General features: G+C 38.5%; 1 protein-coding gene across 3 annotated transcripts in view; it reads right to left on the bottom strand.

The window, feature by feature from the left end:
• LIN52 (lin-52 DREAM MuvB core complex component) overlaps positions 1-14,256 on the bottom strand; it is a 121,446-nt gene extending 107,190 nt beyond the window's left edge. For all 3 annotated transcript variants that reach the window (XR_009699568.1, XM_061182720.1, XM_061182721.1), the window contains exons 1-5: positions 14,226-14,256; positions 9,141-9,215; positions 7,241-7,278; positions 4,011-4,077; positions 2,211-2,294 (exon numbers count right to left, since the gene is read on the bottom strand). Coding sequence is in view for 2 of the 3 variants with exons in the window: in XM_061182720.1 (XP_061038703.1) it covers positions 2,211-2,294; positions 4,011-4,077; positions 7,241-7,278; positions 9,141-9,215; positions 14,226-14,256 (295 nt within the window). In the remaining variant the exon portion in view is untranslated. The remainder of the gene's footprint in view (positions 1-2,210; positions 2,295-4,010; positions 4,078-7,240; positions 7,279-9,140; positions 9,216-14,225) is intronic.
• Between the last annotated feature and the right edge of the window lie 346 nt (positions 14,257-14,602).

The raw sequence follows: 14,602 nt of genomic DNA, 5'->3' as shown, positions 1-14,602 counted from the left end.
AAATAAATGACTAGTACACAGAGGAGTTAGGTAACAATGAGTGAACCTAGAAGACCACCTAGCAACCATACCTCAAAGCAGTTTTTTGTTCTCTGCTCCTTGATTCATGAAGTGATTAAAAAATGTTTTCTTGGTAAAAGAATGTCAACTGCTAATGACAGTAATGGAAATAAAGAAAACATAAAGAGGACTAAGGAAGTGTTGTCTATTAGTCAAAAATTAGAAGTTTTAAATTAAATTTTAAAGTGAAATGTTGAATTTGGTAGTAAAATCAATGATGTGGACAAATCCACTATATGCTCTATAAACAAGAGAAACAATTTGTGAAACTATTGGTGGGATTGTGCTAATCAGTACAAAACTTGCAGTTTTAAAGAAAGTTATAAGCTATAGTAGCCTCTCAAAATTGTGCATTTATGAAGGTCTCTGGAGGTACCTATCCAATGAGAACAAAGTTCTAACCACTCTAATTATGTTGAGTATTTCTTTCAATTACAAAGTGAAAATTTTCTACAATTCCTTTTCCAGTTTTATAATGAATACAGTATGGAAAGAGATACAGTTTCTAAAGAAATAATTTTAAACTAAAAGAATGGACAGCAGACAGGAATAGATGAGAACTTTAAAAGCATTACTCATGCTAGCAGACTATGTTCTTGGTCTGTTATATAACCCTTCCTTTGGGGAAGCAATCCTCCCCTATTGCAGTCCACATGATTTGAGTCAGACTAACCATTCCAACCTGCCTCTGCAGCCAGGCCCCAGGCCTGGCCCATCTTGGTGCTCTATGCTACTTGGCCAAAGGACTGGTTCCAGGATAGATATGTGAGCCAAGATGGAACAGTCAGAGTCCTCCCCAGGACCTTTCTTCTGGAATGTTCAGAAAAGATGTTCTTTCCTTTGGGATTATGAGATTTAAAGACATATGAACTGGAGTTTCTACTGGCCACTTTCCCCAGTGCTAGATCAAAGAAGAATAATAACGCATGAGTGAAGCAGAGCTTTGAGATGCAAAACTCAAAAAGTAAGAACAAGAGCACATTCCAAAGACATCATTAAGAGTCATGCATTGGGCTTCCCTGGTGGCGCAGTGGTTGAGAATCTGCCTGCCAATGCAGCGGACATGGGTTCGAGCCCTGGTCTGGGAAGATCCCACATGCCGTGGAGCAACTAGGCCCGTGAGCCACAATTACTGAGCCTGCGCGTCTGGAGCCTGTGCTCCGCAGCAAGAGAGGCCACGATAGTGAGAGGCCCGCGCACCGCGACGAAGAGCGGCCCCCCCTTGCCACAACTAGAGAAAGCCCTCGCACAGAAACGAAGACCCAACACAGCCATAAAAAAATATAAATAAATTAAAAAAAATAAATTAAAAAAAAAAAAAAAAAGAGTCATGCATCTGGGGAGGGATGGACTGGGAGTTCGCGATTAGTAGATGCAAACTATTACATTTAGAATGGATAAACAACAAGGTCCTACTGTATAGCACAGGGAGCTATATCAAATCTCCTGAGATAAACCATAATGGAAAAGAACATAAAAAAGAATGTATATACATGTATAACTGAGTCACTCTGCTGTACAGAAGAAATTAATACAACATTGTAAATCAACTATACTTCAGGGACTTCCCTGGTGGTCCAGTGGCTAAGACTCCCCACTCCCAATGCAGGGGACCCGGGTTCGATCCCTGGTCAGGGAACTAGATTCCAAATGTCACAACTAAGAGTTCGCATGCCACAACTAAAGATCCCGCATGCCACAGCGAAGAACCCACGTGCCACAACTAAGACCTGGCGCAGCCAAATAAATAAATAAATAAATAAATAAATAATATTTTAAAAAAACTATACTTCAATAAAAAGTAAATAAATAATGAGTCATGGCTCTAGAGATGCTCAAAGCTATTTCTACTCCTAGAATTTTGATTTATGTGAATAAAATCCTTCTTTTGCTTAAGCTAGTGTGATTTGACATTTTATCACTTAAAACTCTACGAGTTTCCAATATACTTTCACTGTACGGCGAAAAACAACTTGTAACCTAGTAAACTCAGTAATTATTCCAGAACACTCTATCATAAGTGGCATACTTTAGATTACAATGGCTTCTTACCTTTAAAACACCTAATAAAGATATTTTCTGAATTATGCCAGAACTCATCATGAAATATACAACATGCAACCCTGAATAAATGTGATCTGGGTACTCACACTCATCCAGCCCCAACTGATAGGCCAGGTTCTGAAGGCCTCGTACCTTCTCCATCAAATTAGCTGTGGTGAGGCTCCCCAGTTCTGAAACAGAATCATTTATTTCATTACCATTTCTTTCCACTGCTTTCTAGTAACAACTCATTCAGGTGGCAAATCCTTGTTATAAAAGTTTTCAAGCTTGATTCCTATAGAAAAATAGAAAATGGATTCATATCTCTTCTCATCCAATCATTCCCCCTACACACACACACACACACAGGCATACCAGTGAATTTTCCACCACTACAAAATGCCTCAGATGAGCTTACCCACTTAATGAGAAGAGAGTCATCATAGGCACAATAGCAAATTATGCGTTTTATCCTGAGGATCCTTTTATTACATTCATTTTGCCTATCACACAAAATGAATACACCATTAAAATATGAAACTTGTGATCCGACACAGACTTGAGAAAGCCTACAGACAGATCTCTGTCTCATTTACAAGTCCTTTACAAGTCATTTACAAGTCCTCATTATTCCAATTAATAAAATAGCAATAAAACACTTACTCTTCCCTATTTCCCTAAGTTTAGAAAACAAAGACTAAATATTAATCCAAACTTTACCTTCAAATCAAATTCCTATAAAAATATTTACGTTCCAGATAAGAAGACAGTATACTTAAAATAAAAACTTACTTTCCGAGATTTTCATTTAAATAACACCCAATTCCTTTTAGGTTTTAGACATAGGTCGATTTGCATGAAACATAATGCTCTGATTCCTTACTAAAACTTTAAAGTTTCCTTAGAAAATACATGCTGATGGGATATTATATAAATGTCTGTTTGGAACATTAGAACAATGAACCCGAGATGCCCTTGAGACTTAATTTTCCCTTGGCTGGAGGAGGGGATCTGCTTTTAAGCATTTCATGCAGAAGAATGAATTACTTCTGAAATCAAATAGAGGTGTTATTTTCTGCAACTTATCATGCTACACTCATTATCTATATCTGGCATAAGTAGACTTTCTTGATCTGTTCAGCTGCTTAAATAGCTTAAGAATCCCAGATTTTTTACCTTAACTTCAGTTTATTACTTCACAACCATCATGAATCTTATCACCAGAAGGATGATAAAAATATTAAATAAAGTAGAGCAAAATCAAGGAAAATTAATGTTTTTTAATTTAAATTTCTGCTTTGTGGTTGAGTTCCAAGTCATTTATCAGACAACAATATTCACTACTTACAGTATTCTTTATGAGAGAAATTGATGAGATAGAAAGAACTGAAAGACAGCTCTTAACCCACTAAGGGGCTGTCAGTTAATAGTCCTGGCAACAATATATGGCAGTAAATTCTAAATAAAGCACTTGTGTTATAGTGGTAAGAGACTAGTCTTAAAAAGATCAGGGTTTAAATTTTAACTCTTTCTAATAAACCTTGGTTAAGTTAACCTCTGAAACTTAGATATCATACTTAACTCACAGGACCTTTATGAGAATTAAATAAGAAAATTTACGTAAGAGCTTTTAGTTAACTCTAAGCATCATACAAAATAAAGTTAATATTAGAGGAATTTAGCAGCAGAAGAAATCATTATTACTGAGTCTTGAATTGGCAGGATTTCTACACATGGAAAAGTAGAGAAGGGCATTTAGACATGAAGAACCATGAATAAGGATGGTTAAATAGGCAATTTGAAGCCAAGAATACTTGTAAGGGAATAGTGAGAGAAAAATTGGAAAGGTGGTTTGTCGAGGAGCATAAATGTCAGGTTAAAGGTAAAAGGTCACCAGCACTGCTTACCTTTCAACATGTCGATATCGTCACGTTCTATTTCAGCCATCCATTTGGGTGGAGAGCTAGTAATAGGCTGTCAGAAAATAAGAATATATCCATTCAGATATACGCACAGTATGAAGAGACCCTACTCTTCTTTCTTATAAGAAAAGGAGTTTTTCACACAGCCTTCAGGTTGTTTGAAAATACTGGCAAATTATAATTTCAAAGACCTAGATTTCTCCAGGTTCAGATATGGCCTACAAATAGAACCCTTACAAAATAATACTGCTCATCTTTAAAAGCTGGTTTTAAAGAAATGATCTTGGAAGAATTAGGTCTGACCACTGTTACTGTTGTATGCATAAAAGACTGGTATAGTTGTGAAAGAAATTACTTGAAATTCAGTACTGGTGAAAGCCTCCAACTGAACTGTTTGAAACAATAATCAGGAAGTAACATTCTCTGGCAGAGGAGAAGATTCAAAGAAGAACCAAAAATGAGAAAATCTTCAATCTGAACGAGAGAAGATTGGAATGATCATTACTTGAAATTTCATTTTATTGTAAACATTTCAGAAAACTTTAGAATTTTAAGTTTCTTCTCATTTCTGAAAGTGAACTTACAAAACATGAAAGAGAACCCATTCTTGGAATAGCTTTGGAGTAACAGTTTTCAATCCTGGTTGCACATGAGAATCATCTGTGTAACTTTAAAAAAATACAGACGACTAGGCCATAACCCAGATGTACTGATTTAGAATATCAGGGTTTGGGAGAGGGTCCCATGGAAAGAATGGAGCAAGGGCATTACATACGTATGTTTTAAAAGCTCCACAGTTGCACATGAACAATTCTGATGAGATTTTACTTCAACTTTGAGTCCCTTTTCTTTTCTTTTTCTTTTTTTTAATTGAAGTATAACTGCCATATAACATTATATTAGTTTCTGGTGTATAGCATAATAATTCAATATTTGTGTAAATTGTGAAATGATTGCCACAATAAGTCCAGTTAACATCTATCACCATACATGGCTACAAAAATTTTTTTCTTGTGATGACAACTTTTAAGATCTATTCTCTTAGCAACTTTCAAATATGCAATACAGTATTATTTAGCCACCATGCTGTACATTACAAATCCAGGACTTATTTATTCCTTTTCCTTTTTTAAAAATTAACATTTATTTGGCACTATGTGACAAGCAGAACACTTTATATGCATCATGTCATTTAATTTCCAAATCAACCCTATGAAACAGGTATTATTATCCTCCTCATTTTACAAATAAAAAAAACAGATGTATAGGAAGATTATAAATCACTTGCCTCAGGTCACAAAGCTATTGGAGCCAGGATTCAAAACCCATGAAGTCTGAGTTCAAAAACCACTACTCTATACTACCTCGCCTTGAAGGCTCTAGGTCAAATTCACCACTTCTACCCCAGGAGGGAATCGGACTATACCAGGGGAGCTTAACCTAGGGCCCTGGGATGGCCCTGAACCCCTAGAAACAAAACTCAATATGTATGTGCATAATTCTAGGGAAAAAGTGTAGATATTTAATCAGATTTTCAAGAAACACCATGCTCTAATAAAAGTTTTTAAAAAACCACTTATTTATGTTTACAACTTAAAGTACTTAGTTGTAATGAATATAATTAACTAAACTAAAAATTCATTATGAATGAGAATTTAAGAAAATTAAATCAGGTACTTTCTACTCAATCTACTAGATAAAAGCTGATCTAATAATAATAGCTACCATGTACTGTTTATTAGTTCTTGGCACTATGCAAAGTGTTTTACATGCATTATGGCATTTTATACTAAGTTCTATGAGGTAGCTTCAGATGAGAAAACTAAGGCTCAAAAATGTTAGGAAACTTGCTCATGTCACAGATAGTAAAGTAGCACATTCAGGACTCAAATCCAAGTGTGTCTGACTCCAAAGCCCTATGCTATCCTGTACTCCTCATGCTCAGGCCTTCCTGGACGCTAAAGTAGCACGCTCCAGATTTCATACAACCCTAGCTCCTGAAAAAATGAAAGAGGCTACAGAGTCAGACTTCCTTTGAACAAACATGCTCATAGGACCTGAAAGCCACAGGTCCAGAAGGGCCTTAATATTTAACTCAGCACCTTTAACCCTATTAATGAGTAGAGAATGCTAAGCATATGGTAAGGTACTAAGAGAGTTATATAACAAATCCCCAACTTGTTAATAGAAAGAGCATTAGCTTTGGAATCAGACAGATCTGTGCTCAAATCCTGGCCTGTCACACGCTAGGACTTGGGCGAGTAACTTAACTTCCAAGTTTCTCTGCCAGTCAGTGCTTTTAACTTTGGGCACAAATGCTTTTAGGTCTGGTATAATGAATATGGATGCTAGTAATTAGACTTATGGGTTCAAAGCCTGGTTCTGCCATTTATAGCCTATGATCTTGGGTAACCTACTTAACCTCATTGTGTCTATTTCTTTGTCTGTAAAACAGGAATAATAATAGTACCTATACCTCATATGTTTATTCTTTTTCTTTTTTTGGCTGCACCACACAGCTTGCAGGATCTTAGTTCCCCAACCAGGGATTGAACCTGGGGCCACTGGCAGTGAAAGTGCCCAGTCCCAACCACTGGACTGCCAGGGAAGTCCCCCTAACATGGTTTTGTAAAGACTAAATAATGTACGTAAAGTACTTAGAACAGTCCCTGGCATATGGTATGCATCATGTACGTGCTAGCTAATATTATAATCATCATATTTTCCTGGTTGTGGGAATATATAAGAGAACATATTTAGAGCATCTAGCACAATGTCTGCTGTCCTGGAAACGGAAAAGTTGTGGCTCTAATGAATGTCTTCCTTTAGTTTCTGACGAGCCACTGAGAAATTTCAAAATCCTCTAGGGAGGTATAAGTTAAAGTCATAATGCATCACATAAACAAAAGAGAAAAGCTTCAAAATCATAGTTTGGGCAAAAAGAATACTGGCATTACATTAAATATTTCAACTGCCTTACCTTAAAATCTTTTAAGCTGAGAGAAGAGGCTAACAGTCAAAGGTCAAAATATCAAAATAGAGCATGAACATCATTAACATGATGATAATATAAACAGATTTCCAGGGCTGTGGTTACAAAATATTTTGAAGGCTATGACATTATTCTTGAAAATAAAGAAATAAGAGATAGTTGAGATTTTACCCAGAAGCAAAATGTTGGAAAAACTTCATTAGGTAAGTAAGATATTACTTACACTTTTGAAGGAAGCTGCAAATTCAGCAACACCTGGTACTAAAAAGAAAAAACACAACATTAGTCATTCAGTAAACATTTTAGTGTCTCTTACATAGAGGATTCAAATGAGAAAACAGCCTTGTCTTCCAGGAGTTTATAGTCTGGAAGAACAGACAGAGTAAATCAATAACTATAACATTTTTTTAAGTGCTTCAAGAAAAATACCAGTTGCTATGGGAGGACAAAAAATGAAAATCTAAATCAGACTGAGGAGGCAGGAAAAGTTTCTCAGAGAAAATAATGCCTCAACTGAACTTCAAAGGATTAGGTGTTAGCTGAATGAGACGGTGGTGAGATCTAATATCTCTTACCAAAAATTTAAAATTTCCTTTTTAGGTATGTTATTCTATCAATCCAATTGTTTATTTAAATATCTCACAGAAAGAATCATATTAAAAAAGAGAAAAATAAAAATCAGATATTTAAAAATAAGGTTCAACCTCACTAACAAATATAAACTAAAAATAATAAATATCAGTAACATCCAATACTGGCTAGTATGTAAGGAAATGGGTACTCCCATACACAGTCATCCTCTTCCATATGCACAAAGATATATGTGCAAGGATATACATTGTTAAATTGTTTGTAACATCAAAACCTGGATATAACTTAGGTTTCCATATAGGGTATGAATACATAAGCTGTAGTAGATCTATACAATGAAATACTTTTAAAAAATGAAGTAAGTCTACACCTATCAACATGGAAATATCCATTAATAAGTTACTAGGTAGAATATGTCAAGCTGTAGATCACTGTACATATGACTTCATCATAACAAAACAAAAAACTCTCTATACACTTAAAATATTTATTTGCCTATCTGCATAAGCATTTAAAAAAAAAAAGGTCCAGGGCTTCCCTGGTGGCGCAGTGGTTGAGAATCTGCCTGCCAATGGAGGGGACACGGGTTCGAGCCCTAGTCTGGGAGGATCCCACATGCCGCGGAGCAACTAGGCCCGTGAGCCACAATTACTGAGCCTGCGCGTCTGGAGCCTGTGCTCCGCAACAAGCGAGGCCGCGATAATGAGAGGCCCGCGCACCGCGATGAAGAGTGGCCCCCACTTGCCGCAACTAGAGAAAGCCCTCGCACAGAAACGAAGACCCAACACAGCCATAAATAAAATAAAATAAATAAATAAATAAACAAACCCAAAGTTTAAAAAAAAAAAAAAAAGGTCCAAAATATCGGTACTAAACTATAACAGCAGTTAACTTTATCAGAGTACTTAAAGGAAGCAAGGAATTACTTTATGCATCTCGTATTGTCTGACACATTACAGATGAAGTTTTTAAAAATAATTATTTTTTAAAGGCTCTCTATCATTTCCTGAGTGACACTGTGTTCTGAAAAAATTAAACTACCAAACAGCTATTCTTAACACCAGATCACAGAATTCAGTCTCTTCCTTTGAAGTAAAATTAAAATTTTAATCACTACAGCTAAATGATAACTCTTCAAAAATCTCCCTCAAAGTAGAACTGGTTTTCCTGCATTGATTTTTGAGCTTCTTCTTTTTTTAAAAAAATTAATTTATTTATTTATATTTATTTTTGGCTGCACTGGGCCTTTGTTGCTGCACACAGGCTTTCTCTAGTTGCGGCGAGCGGGGGCTACTCTTTGTTGCGGTGCGCGGGCTTCTCACTGCGGTGGCTTCTCTTGTTGCGGAGCACTGGCTCTAGAGTGCAGGCTCAATAGTTGTGGCTCACGGGCTTAGTTGCTCGGCGGCATGTGGGATCTTCCCGGACCAGGGACTGAACCGTGTCCCCTGCATCGGCAGGCAGACTCTTAACCACTGCACCACCAGGGAAGTCACTCCTGCATTGATTTTGTTATAAAGAAACCAAAAACTTACATTGCTCTGGCCAAAGATCTGGTGAAGCTCGGTCAAGTTTTTCAAAACTTAGCAAAGATGCTTCCAGATCTGCCCCTAGAACAAAACACTCAGATGAGCTAAGAAGATACAAAACACATTATTTTACATTTTATGACATATCAGTCTCAAAGAACACAACAAACTGGAACACTCACTCACCTGGAAGTCTAGAGATTTGAGTTCTATGACTACTGATGCTACTGAGCCATGATGTTACACAAATAAGTCATTTCCCTCATCAAACCTTACTTTTCCCATCTCTAAAACAAGAACAATATTTTAGTGGGGTATTGGGAAAAATGAATGTCAACAAACCCACCTGCATCTTTACTCATACTCTTGAACTTTCCTCCCAATCAATGAAGTGTCCCTGCTCCCAAGAAAAACAAACTCCTCTGATAGGGCCCTGGATTCCATCTTCTCTTGCTTTGTCAAAGACATGATCTTGAATAATCTCTTGCACAACCAGTTTCTACCTTTCTCTACTGGCTCAAACTCAACAGCAAGTAAGCCTGCTCTGGAATTTACCTTCTTTGAAGAAGATACTCTTCCTTGACCCCATGACTTCCTCACTCCTCCTTCACTGCAAAAGTTCTTGAGTTGTTCCTCCTGCTGTCTCCACTTCCTCACCTTACATTCTCTCCTTAACCTACAACAAACAGGCTTCTGCCCCTACATGTGTGGAAACGGCTGTTGTCAAGATTATCTATGACCTACGTTGCTAAATCGAGTGGTCACTTCTCTGTTCTCTCTTATGTGACCTCTTTGCAGCATCCACCCACTGACCACTCTCCTTCAAACACTCCACTTCCAGCTTCTATAAAACCATTACGCTGGTTTTTCTCCTTCCTCACTGACTCCTTCAGTCTCCTCTTCCACTCAGGGCCCACCCTAGGCTGACTTCACTCCCTACCAAAAGTCTCCCAAGGAAATCTCATCTAGTCCCATAGCCTTTACGACCATTTATATGCCAATGACTTCATACTTCTATTTCCAGCCCTAATCTTTCCCCGGACTTTGGAGTTATATATCTAAGTGGCTACTTGACATCTCTCTCTATTAACATGTGTGAAAAACCATAATCCCCCAGTCTTCTCCATCTCAATAAATAGCACCACCATCAACGCCAGTTCTCAAACCAAAAACCCAGGTGTCATCCTTCATGGCTCCCTTTCCTTCACTCTTCCATAACCAACCCATTAGTAAGTCCAGTAGTTTATCCCTCTAAAACACACCATGAAATCACATTAATTAACCAAGGAACCATAGCTTCTCTCCTGGACTACTTCAATAGTCTCTTAATAGGTCTCCCTGCTCCCATTCTTACCCCTCCCCCTTCCTCCCCCTAAATCTACACTCCGCAAAGTAGCCAGATAGACTTTTTTAAAATGTCAATCAGTTCACGCCACTCTCCGGCTTAAAGGACTTCTTCCCAGCTAAATTCATGAATGCACATCTATTGTGACCTATAAAATCCTACATGATCCAGCCCCTGCCTAATTCTTCAACACCATTTCCTCTCCATTCTTGCCCTGGCACACAGTAGGTGCTCAATATTAACGACAACAGTTAGGGACTTCCCTGGTGGCACAGTGGTTAAGACTCCATGCTCCCAATGCAGAGGGCCTGGGTTCAATCCCTGTTCAGGGAACTAGATCCCACATGCATGCCGCAACTAAGAGTTCGTGTGCCACGACTAAGGAGCCCGCCTGCCGCAATTAAGAAGCCCACCTGCCACAACTAAGACCTGGCACATCCAAATAAACTAATAAAAAAAAAACAAAACGACAGTTAACATTTGTTGAGTACATACAGTGTGCTTGGTATACTAATTAGCTGCATAAATTGGTTGATTTAATGATATAAACAGTGGTTCTTAACATTTTCTGGGTAAGCCACATTTTTGAAAATCTGAAAAAAAAAGCTATGGACTCACTCCCCAGAAAATATACATATTTATAAAATTTGTCAACATGTGCTTTTCTCTAAACTAAATTTTTTTCCCAAATATTCTAAGGGACCCCATGTTCATAGCAGGATTATTTACAATAGCCAAGACATGGGAACAACCTAAGTGTCCATTGATGGATGAAGACATTGTGAAAATATACACACACACACAATGGAATATTATTTGGCCATATATAAATGAGGAAATCTTATCATTTGCAACAACTTGGATGGACCTTGAAGGCATTATGCTAAGTGAAATAAAACAGAGACAGAAAAATACTGTATGATCTCACTTATATGTGCAATCTAAAACAAGCAAACAAGTAAACTCATAGAAAAGAGATCACACTTGTGGTTACCAGAAGTGGGGGGTAAGAAGAGGGGTAACTGGAGGAAAGTGGTCAAAAGGTACAAACTTCCAGTTATAAGGTAAATAAGTACTAGGGGTGTAATGATGACTATAGCTAACACTGCTGTATGATATACAGGAAAGTTAAGAGAGCAAATCCTAAGAGTTTTCATCAAAAGGAAAGAAATTTTTTTCCTTTATTCTCCTTTCTTTTCTTTTTATTGTATCGTTATGAGATGGATGTTAGCTGAACCTATATATTTACTCTAAGGGAATTTCCAATGGCATTCTAATTGGAAAAGAACTCAACTCTAATAAATTGCCTTAACTAAAGCATCCAAAAATGGCAACCAAACAAACAAACCAAAAAAAGCTGTGTGAAACACAAAATGCCAATTTTCAAATTCCCAAGGAATGTTACTGATGGAAAGTTCAACCATAACAAAATAAACTTATTGAGGGTAGGATCCAATAACCAACAAGTGTGACCCTATGATACCACAATCTGGGGCATAACTCAGACTCTACTGTGAGTGTTATTCTCATACATTAAGTAATTAATGGCTTTACTTAGATTTCAATTTTCTCCTTTTCAAAGATGACCCAGCAATTTTAGTGTTAAAAAGAGAAACACTAAATGACCTAAACTTTTTTTCATAGGGAGATAATTTAATGGCGATCATTTTAAATCTTAAAGACAGAAACAGGTGGAACACTAAAAATAGAAGTGAGAGAGCTAGGCAGTGGAATATTTTAGGATAAAATACTTATTTAGAAGCTAAATTTAAGTTCAAAGTGCTCAACTTGATTTTGTCAGATTAAAAAGATTACGGGGAGAGGGTGAAGCTCTGTAAAAGATGAGCATGAAAAGTTTTAAAAATCTAGAGTGCACACTGAGTGAGAGTGGATATGGCTAAAAGACCAAAGGAAAAAAATACATTTCCAGTATTCTTCCTGGCCAAAGAAAGGAAAAGAAATTGAGAGAAGACAGGGGAAAATCAAACATAAGGAACAAAACTTAAAAATATAAAGACAACTTAGTAATAAGCTAAAAATTTTAATAGCAGTTACTTCTACTTCTATCACTTGGCTGGTTTTTTTTAAAACTGTGGTAAGTTATATATAAAATTTACCATTTTAATCAGTTTTAAGTGTACAGTTCAGTGGCATTAAGTACATTCACATTGTTGTGCAACCATCGTCACCATCCATCACCAGAACTTTTTCACCTTCTCAAACTGAAAGTCTGTACCCATTAAACAATAACTCTCCATTCCCTTGGCTGACTTTTTAAATGCTCTTTTTTTTTCCTGAGGGGAAAAAAAAAAAAGGACATTTTAACAAGAGAGCACCCAGGCAAAATAATCTCTTTTGACTCCCAACACCCATAATTTCTTATACAGTATGTACCCGTGCTCAAAAAACTTAAGACTCAGTTAAACTTAAAACTTAAGACTAAGTAATTTATTATTTATGCATATATCTAATCAGTCTTTCAATAAACGTGAATTGAAGGCCTACTGCTTGCCAGGCGCTGTGCTAAGCCCTGGGATCCAACTATGAACAAGACAGACTTGGAATTTACAATCTGGTGTGAAAAGGGCAAAGTTAACATAATAACTATTCTGTCGATGAAGGTACAGAGAAAGTGAATAATGGTGAAGAAGGGCAACTCCAGATACTGTGTTCTGGGAAAGCCTCTCTGGGAGGTGACATTTAAATGAGACCTGAAACTGCAAAAGTGTTTACGTGTTTGATTAATCTTTTCCTTTCCCAAAGCACCCAGAAAAACGCCTTTCATATAGTAGGATCTCGGTATAGCTTTCCTGGCCTCAATTTCCTCATTCCTGAAACGAACTTCCAAGATTCCTTCCAAACACAAAATGCCTTTGTTTGACAGAAAACTACCAGTGAAATGGACGCAGGGATGGGGGTGGTCGAAGCAAAAATTAAGTGAGTTCAGAAATGACTGCAAGATCCTAACCCTAAAGCAGAACGGAGCGCAAAACCCTCTGGGTATACGAAAATCACTCAATTACTATCTGAGATGACTTGCCTCTTAGACAACATATAAGCAGAAATCGTTCATTCACTCAGCCTTAGGAAACAACACATAAAGCAGAAGCTACAGAGGTTGAGACGTGTGCATGACTACGCTAAAAAGCTCAATTCTCATTTTCCTCGGGACTCTCATTGCGAGGGACCGAGAGGGTCTCTTCCTTAGCCGCCAGGGCAACGGTCCCAATCTAAGGAGACAGGAGAGAATCACGTTTCTCTTGCGGTTCAATCCCGGGATGAGGTCAGCCACCAACCCTAGCAAGCGTTTAAGAGAATCGTTCCGGATGCTCAGAGAGGAGAATCGACCCTTCAATGGGGCGCCCGGAGGAGAAAGGTACACTAAGGCGCCTCCTTTCCTCAGCAGTATCTCCTCCTCGGCCCTCAGCCTCACCCAAATGGGGCTTTAGCGTACTAAAGCGGACCAGGGCGGAGGACCAAGGCGACTCTCGTCCTTTTGCCCAGAAAGGGTCCCAAGCGGGTGCCCTCCTCCACCCGCCTGGTACACTGCAGAGAAACTGGGCACCTCCAGAGCCGCTGTGAAGAACCGGCGAGCTGAAGATGCACCCACCTCCCATGGAAAAGAAGTGGAAGGGAAAGGAGAGCCCACGAAAGATATGTAAGTTCGAGGGGCAGACGGAGAGTGGAAGTTCCCAGGAGAGCACAGAAGGAGGTTGCAGGCGAAGGGTCTCTAAACCGGCTCTTACCTTCTGTGGGAGACGCCATCTTCCAACCCATGTCACGTGACGTGGCCAACCGTCGGCGGGAAAGCAAGGATCCATAAGCCACGCCCCCAAAGAGAAAACCTATCCCCAACCCACGGCCTGGTCTAGTTTCCCCGCCCCATAGGGCAATGTTTCCATGGCTCCGCCCCCAGTGCTAGCCATACCCCCTCGCGCAGTGGGTGAGGCGGAGCTACTGCAAAATTCTTGCAGGATCTTATTTACTTTCTTCAGTGGGTGGGGCCGCGGTTGTGTCTGTGGCCAATCGCGGTTCTGGGTTCGGGGGCGTCTTCCCCGTGTGCTCAATATAGAGTACCCAAGTCAGGGGCGTCTTCCCTACCTCCGCCAACAGAATTTGTCGG

The sequence above is a fragment of the Eubalaena glacialis genome, chromosome 2 (assembly GCF_028564815.1).
Source record: "Eubalaena glacialis isolate mEubGla1 chromosome 2, mEubGla1.1.hap2.+ XY, whole genome shotgun sequence".
Classification (NCBI taxonomy): Eukaryota; Metazoa; Chordata; class Mammalia; order Artiodactyla; family Balaenidae; genus Eubalaena; species Eubalaena glacialis.
The sequence above is the reverse complement of the archived record's forward strand: the minus strand, read 5'-3'. Positions and strand labels throughout refer to the sequence as shown.